Source organism: Rhipicephalus sanguineus, chromosome 7, assembly GCF_013339695.2.
Source record: "Rhipicephalus sanguineus isolate Rsan-2018 chromosome 7, BIME_Rsan_1.4, whole genome shotgun sequence".
Taxonomy (NCBI): domain Eukaryota; kingdom Metazoa; phylum Arthropoda; class Arachnida; order Ixodida; family Ixodidae; genus Rhipicephalus; species Rhipicephalus sanguineus.
Window position 1 is genome coordinate 146,469,201 of NC_051182.1, and position 16,953 is coordinate 146,486,153.

General features: G+C 46.9%; 2 protein-coding genes and 1 long non-coding RNA gene across 3 annotated transcripts in view; 2 read left to right on the forward strand and 1 right to left on the reverse strand.

The window, feature by feature from the left end:
• LOC119400202 (uncharacterized) overlaps positions 1-16,953 on the reverse strand; it is a 366,922-nt gene that overhangs the window by 115,702 nt on the left and 234,267 nt on the right. The window lies entirely within an intron of this gene.
• LOC125759371 (uncharacterized) lies at positions 1,054-14,943 on the forward strand. The gene is made up of 3 exons (XR_007416977.1): positions 1,054-1,132; positions 12,696-12,771; positions 14,923-14,943. It is a non-coding gene; the product is annotated as an uncharacterized LOC125759371 (long non-coding RNA).
• The window catches only part of LOC119400200 (zinc carboxypeptidase), a gene marked incomplete at its 5' end in the record, with an annotated part of 62,405 nt that continues 60,428 nt past the window's right edge, over positions 14,977-16,953 (forward strand). Inside the window, one exon of the mRNA XM_049417541.1 lies at positions 14,977-15,059. Coding sequence (XP_049273498.1) covers positions 14,977-15,059 — 83 coding nt within the window. The remainder of the gene's footprint in view (positions 15,060-16,953) is intronic.

Sequence of the window (16,953 nt, forward strand, 5' to 3'; positions counted from 1 at the left end):
TCCGTCGGCTCCCTTCTTGATCTTGGACTACATTTTGTAGAAGGGTACGCATTTGGGCTGGTTGGTTTTGTTTATAATTTTGTTTATAAGTTCGCTCCAAATGCTTAAGAGTATTATAAATATTAGGCTTAATTCGAGAAAAAGAAGGGTTTATCTTGTTTTTGTGTGAATTTTGTGGCGCTGTGAGCGACCGAAGTTTTGTAAGTTCAGTTGTCCCTGAGGCGCCCATGTTTGTGGACGCCAGGCATACCGAGTTCCTGTAAAAAGCTGACAGAACGCCGCATGCTAGTAGGACCCGCTTCGTTGCCATGCGGCTCTTCACAAAAAATTATCGTACCATAGGATTTTGAATGTTTGGCTACCTGATGTCATCACGACTAGCCATACTGATGACTGAAGTCACCGGAATTGATACTGTAGCCCGACGCCACGATAGGGTCGATGCCAGCAGGTGCGCCGTGAGACAATCGATTTGAATATCAAAATTAGATACCCTATCAGCATTTACTGAGCTCCACACTTGCTCGGAGTCGTCTCTCTATTCAGGGGATTTGTACGGCAGAATAAACTCAGCTTCAAAAATTGGTGTCAGATAACCATTTAACGTTGGAACCTGTCGGGCCTTGACACCGTGGCCGCATAAAAAAAGCAAACAAAATATTTAAAGCCTCTATGAACAATTGAAAATTGCCGACCTGCCTATCTTTTGTTTCACGCGAATGACGCCCCGTTGTGCATCCGAAGCGCAGTCTCCAAGAGAAGCAGGCTCAAAAAATTGCACAGGTTGCAAAGTGGGACCATAAGTAGAAGGAACGCCCCCCCCCCCCCCCCCCTCCCTGTTAGATATGATAAAGGAGCTCCGTGAGATAAGACTGGCGATTGGCTTACGCGAAGATTGGCTCACCCCCCCCCCTCCCCATGTTACCCGAATAAGGTGCAAGTTGAGGCGACATTCTTTGCGGAGTGCAACCGCATTGGGTATATATGGTTAGTCGGACTTGTCCACATCACCATCGTCAAAGACCATGGCCTACGCAGGCATACTCACGATCACAGCTTTCTCTGTGGTCGCGACCACTTGGTCGTCCGCGTCACCTGCTTCGGACGAGAATGCGTCAGTTGATTACACAGCGTAAGCATCAGGGAGTTATTTTTTACAAAATTCTGTACCAATGCCATATCGCTGATATTCAGTATATTCTACGCTCGTAGTATATTCTACGTGCTCGTCAAAAAGGCACCTTCTCCGATGAGAGGTTGTTTGCACCATGTTTAATGTCAAATTCACGTCATGCCAACCCGAAATGAAGTTTATCGCAATGTAAACATTACACGAGCAATCTGTTCATTTCTTAGGATTTCACGGTCATCGTCCTTGAGGAGACTGGCGTGTCATTTTCGTGGTGTTCCCATCAATTTCTCATAAAATCTTAGAGGAAGCCTTACGATCTCTACGAGTAAATACTATCCCAGCCGCGGCGGTCTGTACCCTTCGAAGAAGGCCAAGTGCTAGAGGCCCGCGTACTGAGATTTAGGAGCACGTTAAAGAACCTCAGGGAATCGAAATTTCCCGAGACTTCTACTACGGCGTTCCTCTTCATTATAACGCGGTTTTGGGACGTAACAAAGTCCGACGATAATGCAAGCAAATACTGCATATTACGTTAGAAGTTACGCAAAGGAGTAAGGCAGCGTTGCAGTGTATAGATAAGGTATCGTTAGCAGACCGCTGGCAGAGCCCTAGACGCCATTACTTTAGTAAGGCGAAAAATCATTTTCTATGTGGCAGTATGAATTATAAACTTCACTTGGTGCATGCAATTCCTAAAAAGGCAGACATTCAGGTGAAGGTGGATGCTTGAACAGACGAATATTCTTGAACAGGCATAGGTGTGTGTAGGTTCCCGATAGGGGGGGGGGGGGGGGGAGAGGGGGGGAGCGACATTTCAACGCAGCTCCGTAAATACAAGCCCAACAACTGCAGAAAAGTTCCAACAGACACACCACAACAGTCCTGGAACACTTGCTCATCATTATCTTTAACAATGCAATCATGCACACAGGAAAGCAGTTTTTCGTGTGGCAGTGAATAAATAAGTCCTCGAGATCAACGCTAAAATCAGAATGACAGGCGCTAGCTTCACTCTCAAGAAACTGCATCACTACAGACGAGCTCTTCACGCGATACCGATCCAGTATCCGCAAGGCCAACAGCAGGTGCCTCTGCAGAAACGTCGATACGCTGAAGTCTGGTTTATGTATTGGTTCCAGCGTTTCCCTGGCCTTAAAGGGACACTAAAGAGAAACAACGAATCGGTTTAGATCGATAAATTGTGCTCTGAGAATTCTAATGTTGTTAATTCTGCCGTCATAGGTTTATTAATAGAGGAGAAAATCAAGTTCAAAGTTGCAATTTTTAAATTTCGCGCCGAAATCTCCCCGCGTGATGTCACGAATTTCGAAGTGTATTTATCGTATTTTGGCACCATTGGCTCAACAAAATTACCCCAAACTTGTTATGTCAAGTCTATGGCCCCTAAGAGGGCCATGTACTTCATTTTTAAAAATTAGGAACGACGTAGTGCCTAGTAGGCGCCGTCGAAACATGTGACGTTATGGCGAATGGTGCGGAAGCGTCAAGGTGGCGTCGCCACCTACATTTTGTTTTTGCGCGTTTTCTCTCTTACTAAGCGTCTTCTCGCAGCAAGCGTGGCGTTTTTTTAAATCTACCTTTTGTATTCCACCGTCCACATATGTGGACAAAACTTATTAGCGTAGTGGGACAAGGCTAGCCAACGCATTGCATTAAAAAGTGATTTGAATAGTTGGCCTTACTTCAGCATTTCATAAAAACCTCTATATGTGCCAACCTCTGTGAAGAAATAGCGGTAAGTGCGCACAGAACAATGGCGCTCTTCTCAAGTCTAGTGTAAATGTGTATGCCTACATTTCGTTTATATGTTCGCTCCAAATTCTTAAGAGTTTTAAAATTATTCGGCTTCATTCGAGAAAAATAGGGGTTTATCTTGGTTTTGTGCGAGTTTCGCGGCGCTGTGAGCGACCGAAGATTTGTAAGTTGAGTTGTCGCTGCGGCGCCCACGTTTGCGGACGCCAGGCATACCGAGTTCCTGTAAGAAGCTGACAGAACGCCGCATGCTAGTAGGACCCGCTTCGTTGCCATGCGGCTCTGCACAAAACATTATCGTACTATAGCTAAATACGCCTTTTAGAAGTTATGTTTAGAATTTATTTGCTTTATTCGGGACCTAGATTAAGTGATGAAGACATACATGCCATAATATTCGAGCTGACTAGCGAAAGCGAATGCTCAGATAGAAAAAGCACCCATAATTAGTGCGTTAAAGAAGAACCATCAACAAGCAAAGGCCTCTTGAACATTTCTACTGCTGATAATGAAAGCATTCAGTTTGAACGTAACCGTGAACGTTTGGTAATGTAGGCAAATGCCTATTTTGTTCCTTACGCTCCTATCGCGCCACTTTGATATATGAGCATGACTGAGAGGTTAAGAAGGGCTTTTATAGTGTTTTTATAGTGCCTATAAATGCCTATTTTCGACGTTTCTGCCTAAATTCCTATAAGTGCCTATAAATGCCTATTTTCGAAATCTGCCCCTATATGAACACTATATTTAGCCTCATTTTTCGCTTTCGAGTGTGGTTTCACACCTTTATTCACGTTACCGGGCAAAATCGACTGTTCGGAACTCTATGGGGGTTAAACCTAGTCCTCTTGCTCAACGAACTTCTAGAAAACAATCGCCAGCAAGCAGTGAAATGGGGCGTGCCGGCCAGCATATACGCCGCAGTGCTGATATGGTGCGAGCGATTGGAGAATGCAAAGCCGCGGAGAGCCTTCAGGGGAAAGAAGGATGATGAACGAAAGAAAAAAGAAAAATGTGGTGTGCACACGGCATTTGTTTTCTTTCCAATTGACTTTTTAGCGTTTTCACCGACGGGGGAGCAATTGGCTCTTCGCGATAGGGCCCGGCCAATATGAGGCCTCCCTGCCTCCTGGTCCTTGAGCGGTCTGGCTATCTGCTCCTTATCTGCCCTTCTCAGCCATGTCGATAAGAAAAACACCCAGGAGTGTGTTGATTCGGAATTGGACACTTGACTCACCATGCTACAGAATAAACGGAGAGACCGTGTTCTACAAACCGCACGAGAAAAAGGACAATTGTATTCAGCCGCGTTCAACTGTTGGCGCGTTAGTGCCATTATAAACAATAACTTTTTTTTTGCTTTCCTGTCGTAGATACAGGTCGCGCACGTCTTTGTCTCCAAATTATTTGGATCTATGTAAAAATTTGTTGCGCATCTATTAACGACGTTGCAGGCCTATTCCTAGCGCCTAAAATGCGCTTTTTTAATGCCCAAAAATCCGGCCTCTAACCATCAACGATTATAAAGATGATGACTAACGCGTTGAAGTAGAGCTGTGGGCAAGCAAATGGGCTTTGAATGGTGATAATGGTGGTGATGATTAAATTGTTGAACTTGAGAATTAACGCGTTGATTATGGCGATAATGAATGATGATGATGAATGTGTTGACTCAGAGCCCTTAGCAAGCGGCCACGTGAACACGTATGATGATTATGATTATAATAATAATGAAGACGTTGAGGTGATGATGAAGGCGTTGATATTGTAAGTAGTGATGCTGATAATGATTAAAACGTTGAACCAGAGCCGTCGGCAAGCAAAGTTCCCATCTACCACGAAGAAGGATGATAGACCTAGTGTACACTAACTGGCGTTCCCAGCGTCCACATATGTGGACACCTGTTTTCTTCTAGAACTAAAGCTAAGTGTTCCAGGTTTTCGCTTTATTCGCACTTTCGTATGTATTGTAATTGCATATATGCAAACAAAAATTACTTGCGCAACTGGATTGGCCGTAGGATACAAAGGGTTAAGCAGAGTTGACAGAAAAATTGAATTGGATCTAAATGACACCGTAGTAAGAACATTTAGGTATGTTGACGATTATGTTGTTCTTGTGGAATTCACGTCGATGTGTCGGGTTTAGAGTGGATGTTCTGAAACTTTTAAAGGAAAAAGGGGCCGGCCTTAGTTTCACTTTTGAGGTTCCGAAAGATGGTACTATACAGTTTCTACATCTGGTTATTCGGTTTGGTGGTTCGCATGTTTAATGGCTTTATTCACCATATTTTGTAAGTCCAATTTCGGATTTCATAGTAATAAAAAATCACAGTTTCGCCGCACGGGCAAAGCAATGAATGCGATAGCAAGAAACTAATGCTATACGAAGTGAGGCTCGCCAATGGATACTCTCAGTTTGAACAGCGCTTTTGTTACAAAGGCGGCCGAAGCAGCGAAGGAAACTAGCGTGCTTCAAGTGTCGAGCTGTGACACTTGATAGTTCGCGCTCATCTTCTGTTTGTTCGTTTAGCGGCGTCGTTTAGCGGCGCTCCGTAACATGAGCGCGGACATCACGGTGAAAGCGTGAAACATCCCTCTTGCCCTCACCACGAGAAAACCGCGCGAGCAGACAGCGGAAGGCCAAGGTTCTCCTTGCGCAAATATAAGAAGCGAGCTAGCTCGCCGACGACTTTTAAATGCGCCCGTCGCGCTACTAGCGCCATCTCGCTGGTAATGAAGAAACGCTTATAAGCGCCGGCCATCTCTGAGTCCGTCCAGCGGTAATGGGTGTGTATATAACGCTCGCCGTTAGCTACGTGGAGGACCTGCGTTCCGTGGCGTAGTGGCTAGCGCCACTCGCTGCGGAGCAAGAGGTCACTGGTTCGATTCCGCGCTTCGGAAGCATTTTTCTGAATTATTTTACTTTGGGGCTTTTATATATATATATACATACTTATACATATACAGTGCATGACGGCGACGGGGACGGACATTTTCCAGCCGAGACTGTCCATATAATTGCTATCGCAATAATACCTGGGGTTTAACGTCCCAAAACCACGTTATGATTATGAGAGGCGCCGTAGTGGAGGGCTCCGGAAATCTGGGCCACCGGGGTTCTTTAACGTACACCTAAATCTAAGTACACGGGCCTCAAACATTTTCGCCTGCATCGAAAACGCAGCCGCCGCTGCCGGGATTCGATCCCGCGACCTTCGTGTCAACAGTCGAGCGCCATAACCACTAGACCAACGTGGCGCTACAATGATTGGATTTCAGATCTAGCCACTCTGAGCTAGTAAAATACGGGGTTGCTATTTCTTGTTTGACCTCACCTGCAGCGTTAAAGAAAACATGCCCACACCATTTTGCAGAAAGCTTCACTAAGCAGCTGGGGCGTCTTCAGCAGGGAAGCTTTCCTGCGGCCATCCTGGCTCGCTTTTGTGAACGAATTCTGCGCAGCTTGAAATCCGAGCTCACAGGTTTGGCTCGTGTTGCGAGTGATCCTGAGAAGGAGGCACTCGTCAGTATTCCCCACCTGCATGGTGTGTCGCACCATCTGAAGAAGGTTGGCGCGAAGTACGGTGTTCACGTAGTGTTTGCCGCGAGGAATAAGTCAAGCAGAACTCGTGGAGCTGTGGAAAGAAAGGTGGAGGGCACTGCACAGAAGTGGTTTGAGCGTAAAGTCAAACATAGGGACGGCCTATCAGACTGTGGTAAGGCAATAGTATGCTCTGTTTCTCTCTCATGTGGCAACAGCTACATTGGGCAGACTGGCCGTTGTCTCGATGAGAGGTTGAATGACCATCGGTTATCAATGAAAGGACAGTCTTCAACAAAGATGTCAAAACACTGCCTTGATTGTAATTACAGCCCGGTTTCCCGAAGAACCAAGGTTCTTGCTCGGCACAAGGAACGTACGACACGTCAGCTCGTTCAGTGTGAATGTTAACGGCGCTGCTAAAATAGACACAAAAGGTTATAAAATAGAAAGAAAGTTATATTTTTCTTAACATGATAGCGTGGCTTTATTATTATAAGCGAGGACATCATATGGCTACGTCTTCTGACCTTAAAGGGGTACTGACGCGAAAATTTTCAATAGTTTTTTTTTTTTTGCGTCAAATGAAAGGACATGCCATCAAGAGCCTAGAAAATGTACTGCTAAGCGTGAGTGTACCCTGAAAAAGTAATTACAGCATGTTTTTAACAGCTGGTTTTGGTGCGTACTGTACCTTGACGTCACAACGTGGTGTGGTCTTCTCGTCACGTGCTCGCTCAAGATACTGTGACGTTTCCACGGCCGCTCCGCACCATGGCTCCGTTGGTGACGCACATGCGGCCATTTTGACTGTTTTGGTGACGCACGAGCGGCCATTTTGGAAGTTTTGGTACCTGATGTCATCGCAGCTAGCCAGACTGCTGCGTGAGGTCACCATAATTAGTACTGTAGCCTGACGTCAAGCTAGTGTCAATGTCGGTGCGCCATGAAAAAATTGATTTTAATATCAAAATAAAATATCTTATCAGCAATTGCTGAGCTTTACACTTGCTCAGGGCAGTCTCTGTATACAGGAGATTTGCATGACAGCGTAAACTCACCTTCGAAAATGGTGTCAGTACCCCTTTAAAGGTGTGCTTACACGAAAGTTTTAAGTTGTCGTTTTCTTAAGTCAAATGAAAGGCCAGTCCCTCAAGAGCCTAGGAAATGTACTGGTAAGCGTGAGTGCACCCTGAAAAATAATTACACCATGTATTTAAAAGTTAGTTTAGGTTTCTACTGTAACATCCTGACGTCTCGACACGGTATGAGCTTCTTAGAATAACAGAGAGCTGAGCTAGTTGGTTAGTATTCATTCTAAAAAGACAGGGCGTGCAAACACGGACACAAGAAAGAAGTCAGGACACCACAACAGCCGAATAACAACTGAAGAGACGCACAACGGCCGAAAAGAAAGAAGGCACGAAAACTTATCTGCGCATGCCCATGCAACAGGCGCACCTAGACAGGTTCGCCTGTTGCGTGGGCATGCGCAGATAAGTTTTCGTGCCTTCTTTCTTTTCGGCCGTTGTGCGCCTCTTCAGTTGTTAGTCGGCGGTTGTGGTATCCTGACTTCTTTCTTGTGTCTGTGTTTGCACGCCCTGCTCTTTTTAGAATGAGCTTCTTGTCAGGTGCTCGCGCAAGGTATTGTGATGTTTCCACGGCCGCTCCACTATACGCGGCTCCGTCTGTGACGCTCAAGCGGCCATTTTGAATGTTTTGGTACCTGATGTCATCACGACTAGCCGTACTGGTGCGTGAGGTCGCCAAAATTGATACTATAGCCCGACGCCACGATAGGGTCGATGTCAGCAGGTGCGCCGAGAGACAATCGATTTGAATGTCAAATTTAGATACCCTATATCAGCATTTAGAACCCCACACTTGCTCGGAGCCGTCTCTCTATTCGGGAGATTTGTACGGCAGAATAAACTCAGCTTCAAAAATTGGTGTCAGATAACCCTTTAACGTGGGTCCCTGTCGGGCCTTGACACCATGGGCGCATGAAAAGAAACAAGCAAGATATTTAAAATTTAAAGCCTCTATGAACAATTGAACATTGGCAACCAGCGTGACGTGCCTATCTTTTGTTTCACCTGAAGGTCGCCCCGTTACGCATCCGAAGCGCAATCTCCAAGAGGAGCAGGCGTCAAAAATTGCACAAGTTTCAAAGCGGGACTGTAAGTCGAGGGTTATGATAAAGGGGCTCCGTGAGATAAGACTGGCGATTGGCTTATGCGAAGAGACCCCCCCTCCCCCCTTCACCCCCCCCCCCCCATGTTAGAAGCTGCAAGTTAAGGCGACATTCTTTGCGGAATACAACCGCATTGGGTATATATGGATGGTGGGGCTTGCCCGCACCACCATCGTCAAAGACCATGGCCTACGCAGGCATACTCACGATCACAGCTTTCTCTGTGGTCGCGACCACTTGGTCGGCCGCGTCACCTGCTTCGGACGAGAATTCGTCAGTCGATTACACGGGGTAAGTAGCGGAGGGTTATTTTTATAAAATTATGTATCATTGCCATTTCGTTGATATTCAGTATATTCTACGCTCGCAGTATATTCTACGTGCCCATCGAAAAGGCACCTTCTCTGATGACAGGTTGTTTGCACCATGTTTAATATCAAATACACGTCATGCCAACCTGAAATGAAATTTATCGCAATTTAAACATTACGCGCGTAATCTGTTCATTTCGTAGGATTTCAGTTCGTTTACGTTGAGGAGATTGGCGGGTCATTTTCGTGTTGTCCCCATCAATTCCTTATGAAATCTTTAAGGGAGCATTACGATTTCTACGAGGAAATGCTATCCCTATACTACTAGGGGGGTGAGGGGCGATGTCTCAACGCAGCGTCCCCCCACCCCGTTGGTCGCTGCTCCCCTCCACAACAGCCTGCCTTTGGTCCCGGGCTTTCTGGGGGTATGTGCAGTTCGCACATTTCAAGTGGCACAAATACTTTAATAAATAATCGATAGCGCTCACATATACTGCTTTAAAGCATACTGGTTAACGTTTTCTTTTTGTAATCGTGAGTACGAGCACACTGTGAACGAGAGAGCACGTTCGCGCTGTTTCCGCTTCCGTCGCTCAATGGCCATCGAAGATTCAATGGAGTTGTGGGGTGCACCGTTGACTCGATACACTATTGACTCGATGGCCTTCGAAACAGCCCGTATGGCAGCTCGTGCTTGATCACTGTGTCTATAGACTATCGGTTGGAAGGCCTTACAAACGCCCGTGTGACACGGGTATTAGAATGCAACATCGGTGGCCCTCGGCCGCCATTGTCGTCAAAGACCTGCATAGCCATAACATTTCACACTTTAACCAATGACGGGATAGGTCCGGCTGAGTGGAAGTATAGGGAAGACTCCGCGCCCCACTCAGATGATTGGGGGGACGGCCCCCTGCCCCGTTCGTGCGCACGCCTATGCCAACAGGGGCTGTCGCTGGAGCAAGCGTTTCGACAAGTGGTCTTACCTTCTTCAAGGCAGCAACATGTAAGGATTACGAACCGTCCCGGATTTTTGCGGGGCTGTCCCCGACTTTTCATACAGCCGCCGGAGTCCCGCGCCATCCCTGTCGCGACGGTTATATGTCCCGCATTTGTTGCGGACCGTCCAGTTAGAAACTTTTGCGTGATCAAACGCACGCCCAGCAACGTGCGTCGCGCTCACTGTTGGGAGTGACGCGCCAATAATGACGAGTTTGACCTTCTCCGCGCTGCAGCGTCGGTTACTGGCGCAAGATCAACCGGCTGACCTGAAGTGGGCCGAGTTTTTCTAGACTTGTGATGCACTGAACCTCCTCAAACTTGTAGAAATAGTTTTTTTTTTTTCTGTTCGCGTCAGCAACGCCTGTTTGAGGAGGGTATTCTCGGTTATGAAGTGTTTGTGGAACGACGAAAGAAGTCGTATGCGCGCTAAACTTGTCCAGGCAGAGCTGCAGGTAAAGCTGAACTTCTGCGTGAAGTACAATAACTTTTGGGAGAACATTCTCCAGCAAGAAGTGCTGCGAGCAGCACGTATCCAGCTGAATTACTACTTCAAGAGGCGCCGAAACAACAAAGAAACAATGGATTTGTCTGGAAGATACCGCAATAAAGAAAACTGCATTCACTGGCTCCCTATGTTAGTGTATACCCTCCTCTCCCCGTCCCGACTTCCTTCATTGGAGATTTAGTAACCCTAGCAATCTGGCCGGACAACATGGTCAGCAACATGGCCATTGCTGAACTGAACGCCATTAGTTTAGTACGCGCCGCCACGTCGCTACAAGTGCTATACATCGAAGGTACCTGCCATTGTTTACGAACATGAAGTAGGTCTATAGAAGTGCGTGCAACCACCAGTAAACTCGGAGGTTGCTTCGCGCTCGGCGCTCTACAAAACCATTATGGCAGATGTTCGTAGAATTATTTCTGTCGAAATTGTACGAAACCTGCCAGATTCGGATTTCACAAACGGAGCACAATCTGTTTTCTGGTTCCCCGCATGACTCGGCATAGCAACACTCCTAACCTAACGTGACCTCGTCAATACGATTTCAAGCTTGTCGCTTCCTCGGCTTAAGTTGCTTTGATGAGCGCATGCAAGGTCGAATTTAGGGAGAACGTGGGGGCTTGAAGAGGCGAATATTTTTCAATACGATGTGTAGCTGGACGTTTGGACAAGTGGTCTTGAAGGCCTTGAAGAAGACAAGATCACCTGTCCACCACACTTGTACACACATAAGTACACGCACGTGTAACAAAAGAACGAGTAACAGCGCACTAATAAAAAAAAAGAAAACAAAGGTAATGTTTTAGGAGAGGAATGATTCAATGTCTATGATACTTGTTTAAATGAACGCATCACAAGTGATTGATCATAGAACCTTTCTAGGATGCGTATTCCTCGCATTCTATGATTTCTAGGATGCGAAGGGGCGCAATGCCCCTTCGCATCCTAGAAATCATAGAATGCGAGGAATACAAGCAAGAAAATCAAGGAATTGGAGCAAATTTGATTCCGCAAATGAGGAACGAATCAAGAACGGAAAACGAATCGGCCCCGTACCCCCCCCCCCCCCCTTTTTTTTTTTTTAAATGTGAGCGATTGGTGCGACGGACAACGCAGGCAGCAGCGGCGACGGTGGTGGCGGACAACTAAGCCAGCAAAATCAGCTCTTGTGAGCTCACAAAAGCGTACGCTGTAAAAATAACTATAGCTACGAGGATGTAGGAGTGTGACAGGCTGCTCCTGATAGAAATGGTAATATAAGAGATGCGCCAAGGTTAAGAAGAGGAAAAAGTTGATAACGTAAGTGCTTAGGTGCGCATTAGGAGCTGCGTCTAAATATCAGCATTTAGTGCATATATGATAAGCAGGCTGGACAGCGTATGCATAATAAAGAAACTCACAGGGTTTATGCATTCGCCTAATATGCCTAGGAAGCGAAAGCAATGTTTGTCTTCTCTGTGAATTGCACTGATTCCCCTAGCCCCCTAAAGCATTCTGCACCTAGCGTGTTCTTGCACGGCCTCCGGGATCTGAGGCATTGCCAGCATTCTGCATTACACGTACCCCCGGGATCGGCCCCCCTATGAGACAAAACGGCAATGTCGTTTGATGACGATATCGTGCGACGTCGCATTACAGACGTCAATGTGGCGTCACGATGACGTCCCAAATTTTAGCTATTTGTGACGTGATGATGACGTCATATGGTGACACCATCGCATGACGATGACATTTTTTTTTTTGCATCACTCGTGTTGACGCTGACGCCGGTCTCTTGCGAAGTATCGTCAGGTCTCGCCAAATCTCGAAGGCGCCGACGGTCACTTATCGCTTTCGATGAACCATATAAGGTTTTCTTCTATTGTACAGTCCTTCAGTGAGATACAACGTGCTTCATTCAAGGAATAGCTTGCATCGGCACAAACTCAGTAGTACACTCACAACCAGCAAGAAAAAGCACAATTTTCATCGTATCTGCCGCGGTGGTGTAGTGATTATGGTGCTCGACTGCTCACCCGAAGGTCTCCGGATCGTATGCCGGCCGTAGGAGCCGCATTTCGATGGAGTCGAAATGCTACAGGCCCTTGTACTTAGGTTTAGGTGCACGGTAAAGAACACGAGATGGCCAAATTTTTTAGAGCCGACCACTACGACGTCCCTAATAATAATCATGTTTTAGTTTCGGGACGTAAAACTCCGACAATTATTATTATATATTATCGCACTGGTTGCAGGCACCGGCTCGTATCAGTGACACCCGTTACAGCAGCCCAAGTTAGCCTGCTATCGACCTTGACGGACAAGCTACAGGTAAGTGTGTCAACGAGCATCTCACGATTGTGACTCCTTATTGCCGAGGTTTCCTCACAATGGAATTGTGAGGACCCACCTTATAGGAAATTCTACGCCCATCACGTGAATGGAGATATCCTCCCTGATGTAATCGCATTGATTATTGAATATGGAGTGGGTAATGGCAACTAAGCCCAAATGGGGCATGAGGCAATGCGGGGTTCTTGTTTCCTTGGACATACGATAAGCACTTGGACAATAGACCTAGCGCTTTGCAAGACGTTCTATATCGGCCGAGTGGGATCACTGCGAAGTAACAATTATACTGCGACGTTAGAAGGACGAAGGCACTGTGCACAGGAACGATCAGCATGTCAGTGGTATATAAATGTCGTCTTCACCATATATATAGTTACCCTGCGTCGCTGTTGTTATTATTACTGCTGTTGTGACACATCTGAAATGACACATCTGAATGAAATAAAGGACACACGCAGACGCTGTAATTTATCCTGACTGCTCACATGAAGGGAGTAATCCTGCTTTATGAATGTACGATGTGTTTAAATACTCACTGTACACGGCAAAAAGAGACAGCTAAGCCGAAAGTGGCCATCTTAAGTGTTCCTTCAGTTCCCTCGTCGCCTGCAATATAGACAGCATCGCGAAGACGGTACCAGAGACAAATGTGATTGCAGGGTATACTTTCGCGGTTCAAACAAGGCGGCGGCTGAGCGGAATGCTTCGATCTTGACGGTATTATGGTCGCCCCGGGACTAGGCGCTTTTTAAACTGCTCAATGTAAGCTGCGTAGCTCTTTAGGGTTCCCGCCTTGTCGTCCATCCACCGTCTCATCTCACATGGTCACACAGTGGTCAGTACAGGTCTAAAACAAAGGCTAACAATGCTCAAAACAAGTGTAGAATAAGCTAACAAGATCTGAAATAATATAAACTACAGAAATAACAAAGAATTAATCACAAATAATTTGCCTAAAACCGCGAAAAACGCTTCTGAAACATCCGGTTAATGCACGCGCCGCGCAAGAGATGGCGCCACCGCCTCGGCAAGCGCGCGATCGCCGAGGTGATGGCAAGCGCCAAGTGTATCGCCGGGCCACGCGTGTTACGCACTTCCTCAGGTTTTATGGTAATGGTTATGGCAGCGCTAAGATATGCTGCCCTCATCAAAAAAAGAACATACGCACTGCCGCGTATGTTATGTCCAGTGTTGCGATTGGCTGTTCAATGCTCTTACGAACAGTTAAATAGGTATAGAAGGTTCTTACGATTGAGGGCGCTGGTGCCGTTCGGAATGGTGAGTAAGAGAGAGGAGGAAGAAAAACGGAAAAGGAAAAGGCAGGGAGGTTAACTAGAAACACTTCCGGTTGGCTACCCTACACTGGGGGATCTATTGAAAGACAGAGAATTTAGCCGGCGTATAGATCGCTTGCACGTGACGTCATAGACACAGCTTCTGAAACGAACTGGGACTCCACGATGGCGGCTTTGATGACAAACAAGTTGCGCCTATGTCAAAACGACGCGGCAGGAATGTCTCTGTTTGTGAATAATGAAAGAACCCGCATGTGATGTTTTGATAACATTAATGTCACATCGGAAACGTAGCGTCCCCACATGCTGGCGCTCCAACACGGCGCTTTCAGTGACGTCAGTGCGAGCCATCTATGCTGGCTTGCTGACTTGCTGACAAATTGCTGACTTGCTGCTCTGCGTGAGGAAGGGAAGTGGGCATAGATAGGCATAGAAGACAGGAAGAGATAGGCGCAAAAAGAAAATAAGGGGAAATAATATTAAAATAGGATAGAAATAAGTAATAATCAGACTGAGTTTCCTTGCTCATGGGCGTGGAGGTGTGCTGGTAGAGTCTTTCATTGTGTGCATTCAAGGCGCAACTAACGTTTCCCTAGTTGACCTACACTATCCAAATATGTAAATAGAAATTTCATCGCACGCCTCTGTGGCGTGAGGCAGGCTAAAGGGCCCAAGTGACACAGTCAAATGATAAAGTTCTCTGTGTGTTCGAAACGATGCAATGTTCATAAAGAGCACGCTCATCGGCATACACCCGACACTCAAACAAAATATGTTGCGCAGTTTCGATCAGTGCCCGTATTTGTTCGCGACGCTAATCGCTTTTCCCTCGCAGCTCGACGTATGGCAAGAGTCCGGGGCCGTCAACGTTTCGGCGCTTCTGCGGCTACGACCCGAAGTGGTCGCGGAATTCGAGACCAACGTCAAGCGTGCGGGTCTCACCCTGACGACGCGATGCACGAATCTGCAAGAGTGAGTGTGCACGTATTTATTAGGGAGCTTGCTGAATGCAACGGAAAGGAAGGTTATTGAATGTGTAAACAAACACTACTACAGGGTAATTTAAATTGTGAATTAGACGCCAGTACTGCGCTATAGAAAGTGTAGATAACAATCAGTGAAGGCATAGCGCTGAAAGCACAGTGACCAAGGAAGACGACGGGAGGTGCGCTAGGCAACGCTAGGCGTGCTAGACGGTCACGATACATCTGCCAGACACACTGTGAAAAGTCAGAACTGTTCTTTTACACATCTTGTCGTTTCAGGCTGATCAACAACGAACAACGTTCAATGCGGTTTACGACCTACTCGACGGCTCCTTCGCGCTTCCAGAGATACCTGAAGTATGCCGAGGTACGTTCACCGCAAATCTGAACACAATAGACCAAAAGGACTGATTAATTGCTACACGTTAGAGGCAGCTGGCGTTGTGGGGGACAGGGCAAGAGGACCCAGACACAGCGCTAACTAGCAATTCGCTTCGTTAATATTCCTGTGCTGCTTTTTGCCGTTTTATTAGAGGGGGTGAAGCTTTGTGGTGTGATCCGCGACAACCAAAATCGCCAGACCAAAAGCCTCCGAGATTGAAAGGCGTGCGGAGACCCTACCAAAGCGCTTCGTGACTTTCCCGCTAGGGGTCGGGCGCATGCGCCGTGGCAGCGTGAGAAACGCACACGGTACGCGTTTTGAAGGCGAAAGCATAAGATCATCATCATCATCAGCCTGTCTACGCCCACTGCAGGGTAAAGGCCTCTCTCATGTTCCGCCAATCAACCCGGTCCTTGTGCTTTCTGCTGCCACGTTATGCCTACAAACTTCTTAATCTCATCTAACCACCTAATTTTCTGTCTCCCCCTCACGCGTATGCCATCTCTTGGAATCCAGTCAGTTACCCTTAATGACCACCCGTTATCCTGCCGACGTGCTATGTGCCCGGCCCATATCCATTTCTTCTTCTTGATTTCAACTATGATACCCTTAACCCCCGTTGGTTCCCTGGCCCACTCTGCTCTCTTCCTGTCTCTTAAGGTTACACCTATCATTTTCCTTTCCATCGCTGGCTGCGTCGTCCTCAATTTAAGTTGAACCCTCTTTGTGAGTCTCCAGGTTTCTGCTCCGCACGTAAGTACCGGTAAGATGCAGCTGTTATATACCTTCCTCTTGAGGGATAGTGGTAGACTACCATTCATGATTTGATAATGCTTCCCGAATGAGCCCCATCCCATCCTTATTCCTCAAGCATAAGATATGCCTCACCAAATACGAAAAGTGACCATCGGTGCCAACACGAGCGATGCAAAAAAATCATCATCAAGAGTTAACGTCACCATATGACGTCACAGTGACGTCACAGATGGCGCAATTTGTGACGTCAACGTGACATCATAGTGACGTGATCACGACGTCATAGTACCGTCACTGTGATGTCACATAATGTGACTTCACATGACGTCATCACGTGGCGTAGTCGCTTGTTCATAGGTGGGCCCTTCCTGGAGGCACGTGAGGTGCAGAAAGCTTGCAATGCCTCCGATCCCGGAGGCAGCGCAAAATCGCGCTAGGTGCAGAGAGCTTTCGGGGGCGAGGATCAACGCAATCGACTGGGAAGAAAAAGATGGATTTCGCCTTCTATTCATCATAGGCGAGTGCATAGGGGACCCTGTGAGTGTTCATAATAACGTGCTACGGCGCAGTGCGACAGACAAGCGCAGTCTGTGTGCTCTGTTCCTCAGTTCCTTTCTCATAGCGAGGGTCGACGCAATTGTGATCGTTTATCGGCAACTATTCAAAATACAGAATATGCTTTCATGACATGATACACATCATACGGTGACGAGACAGGCAGATCAAAGAATTAGGTTTAATA